This window comes from Mustela erminea, chromosome 5, assembly GCF_009829155.1.
Source record: "Mustela erminea isolate mMusErm1 chromosome 5, mMusErm1.Pri, whole genome shotgun sequence".
In the NCBI taxonomy this organism is placed as follows: Eukaryota; Metazoa; Chordata; class Mammalia; order Carnivora; family Mustelidae; genus Mustela; species Mustela erminea.
Window position 1 is genome coordinate 53,542,774 of NC_045618.1, and position 1,838 is coordinate 53,544,611.

Genomic DNA, 1,838 nt, shown 5'->3' on the forward strand with positions numbered 1-1,838 from the left:
TAAAGCTATGTATTCTCCCTATAGAAGAGATAGATTCAAGCCTTGGAGAAATTATTTCTGTAATACATAACTATTGACAGAATATCCATTTCTGATTCCCATAACAACTATATTTCACATAGGTAAGGTTTTTGAACTCCCCTTCCATATTTAGCTCCCCATCTTGACTGAAGACTGTGTCTACATGTAAATTCGAGAAAATTTTATTTTCAATTTTCAATGGTAAGATTTGAATTTTGCCCATGAATAGGATGTGTCTGCTCTTGGTACCTGAGTGTTAATGAGATTCTTTTTTCCATTTTAGAAGTTCTTAGTTCATCTCTTTCTTTGGGCTTCATTAGAACACCATGTACAAAATGGAGGAAGCAAACCAATCTATGGCATCTGAGTTCATTTTTCGTGGACTTTGTGATTCAAGGTTGCTCCAGACCTTCCTCTTACTGCCTTTTTCTATGCTCTACCTGATGACTGTTGTGGGCAACCTCTTTGTCGTGCTCTTATTCATCACTGACCCTCATCTCCATTCCCCAATGTACTTCCTCTTAGCCAATCTCTCATTTGTGGACTTCTGCCTTTCCTCAGTAACTACCCCTAAACTGACCACAGACTTCCTAAAGGATAATAAAACCATCTCCTTTGGTGGCTGCATGACCCAGATCCTCTGTGTACATTTTTTTGGAGGGGGTGAGATGGTACTGCTGGTGACAATGGCCTATGATCGTTATGTGGCCATCTGCAAGCCACTGCATTACTCTAGCATCATGGACAGACAGAAGTGCATCTGGTTAGTTTTGATATCATGGACCATTGGCTTTGTGCATGCCATGAGCCAGCTAGCCATGATTTTAGATCTGCCCTTCTGTGGATCCAGAATAGTGGACAGTTTTTTCTGTGATATACCTTTGGTGATCAAACTGGCCTGCATGGATACACATACTCTAGGAATGCTGATAAATGCTGACAGCGGGATCTTGGCAACAACTTGCTTCATTCTCTTACTGATGTCCTACACCTATATCCTCCTAACGGTCCGTCTAAACTCCAAGGACGGAGCATCAAAAGCACTCTCTACCTGTACTTCCCACATCACAGTGGTGTTGCTATTCTTTGGACCCTGCATCTTCATCTATCTGTGGCCACTTAACATCACTTGGATGGACAAGTTTCTTGCTGTGTTTTACACAGTAATCACACCTCTCCTGAATCCAGCCATTTATACACTGAGAAATAAAGACATTAGGAATGCCATAAAGAGACTGATAAATCAGCATATGAATTCACAGGATAATTTTTAGTTTTCTCATATAATCAGAAAATGCATCCCAATTTGTCCACATTTTGACCTATAAACTAAACTGGAAATGGGACTTATTCATATCTGAATTCTTGAAGTATTGCCAGATGTATGGTTTGTGGTTATTCCATTACAAAAATATGTTCAAAATTCCAACACTGGGGATGTCTGGGTGACTCCATTTCTTAAGTGTCTAAGTCTTAGTATTGACTCAGGTCACAATCTCAGGGTCATGGGATCAAGCCCCACATCAGGCTCCATTCTCAGCTAGAAATCTGTTGAGGATTTTTTCTCTCCCCCTGCTCCTCCACCTGCTTCTTCTCTCAGATAAATAAATAAATAAGCCTTTTAAAAAGAATCCAACATTTATAATCCTACCACTTGGAGAGAATAATAATTGATAATCATAATTTGCATAAATATGCCTTTGCATTTATTCCAAGATTACAGATGATAACAATGATAATTATAAAAATAGTCGTTACTACCATTATTTAATACCACCAACATTCCCAACACCATGCTAAAACATTTTATCTAGCTT

The 1,838-nt window shown here is 38.9% G+C and overlaps 1 protein-coding gene across 1 annotated transcript; it reads left to right on the top strand.

The window, feature by feature from the left end:
- Positions 1-356: 356 nt before the first annotated feature.
- Positions 357-1,295, top strand: LOC116590122 (olfactory receptor 4F4-like). Its single transcript, XM_032341777.1, has one exon. The coding sequence runs from the start codon at positions 357-359 to the stop codon at positions 1,293-1,295; it is 939 nt and encodes a 312-aa protein (XP_032197668.1).
- The last annotated feature ends 543 nt before the right edge of the window (positions 1,296-1,838 follow it).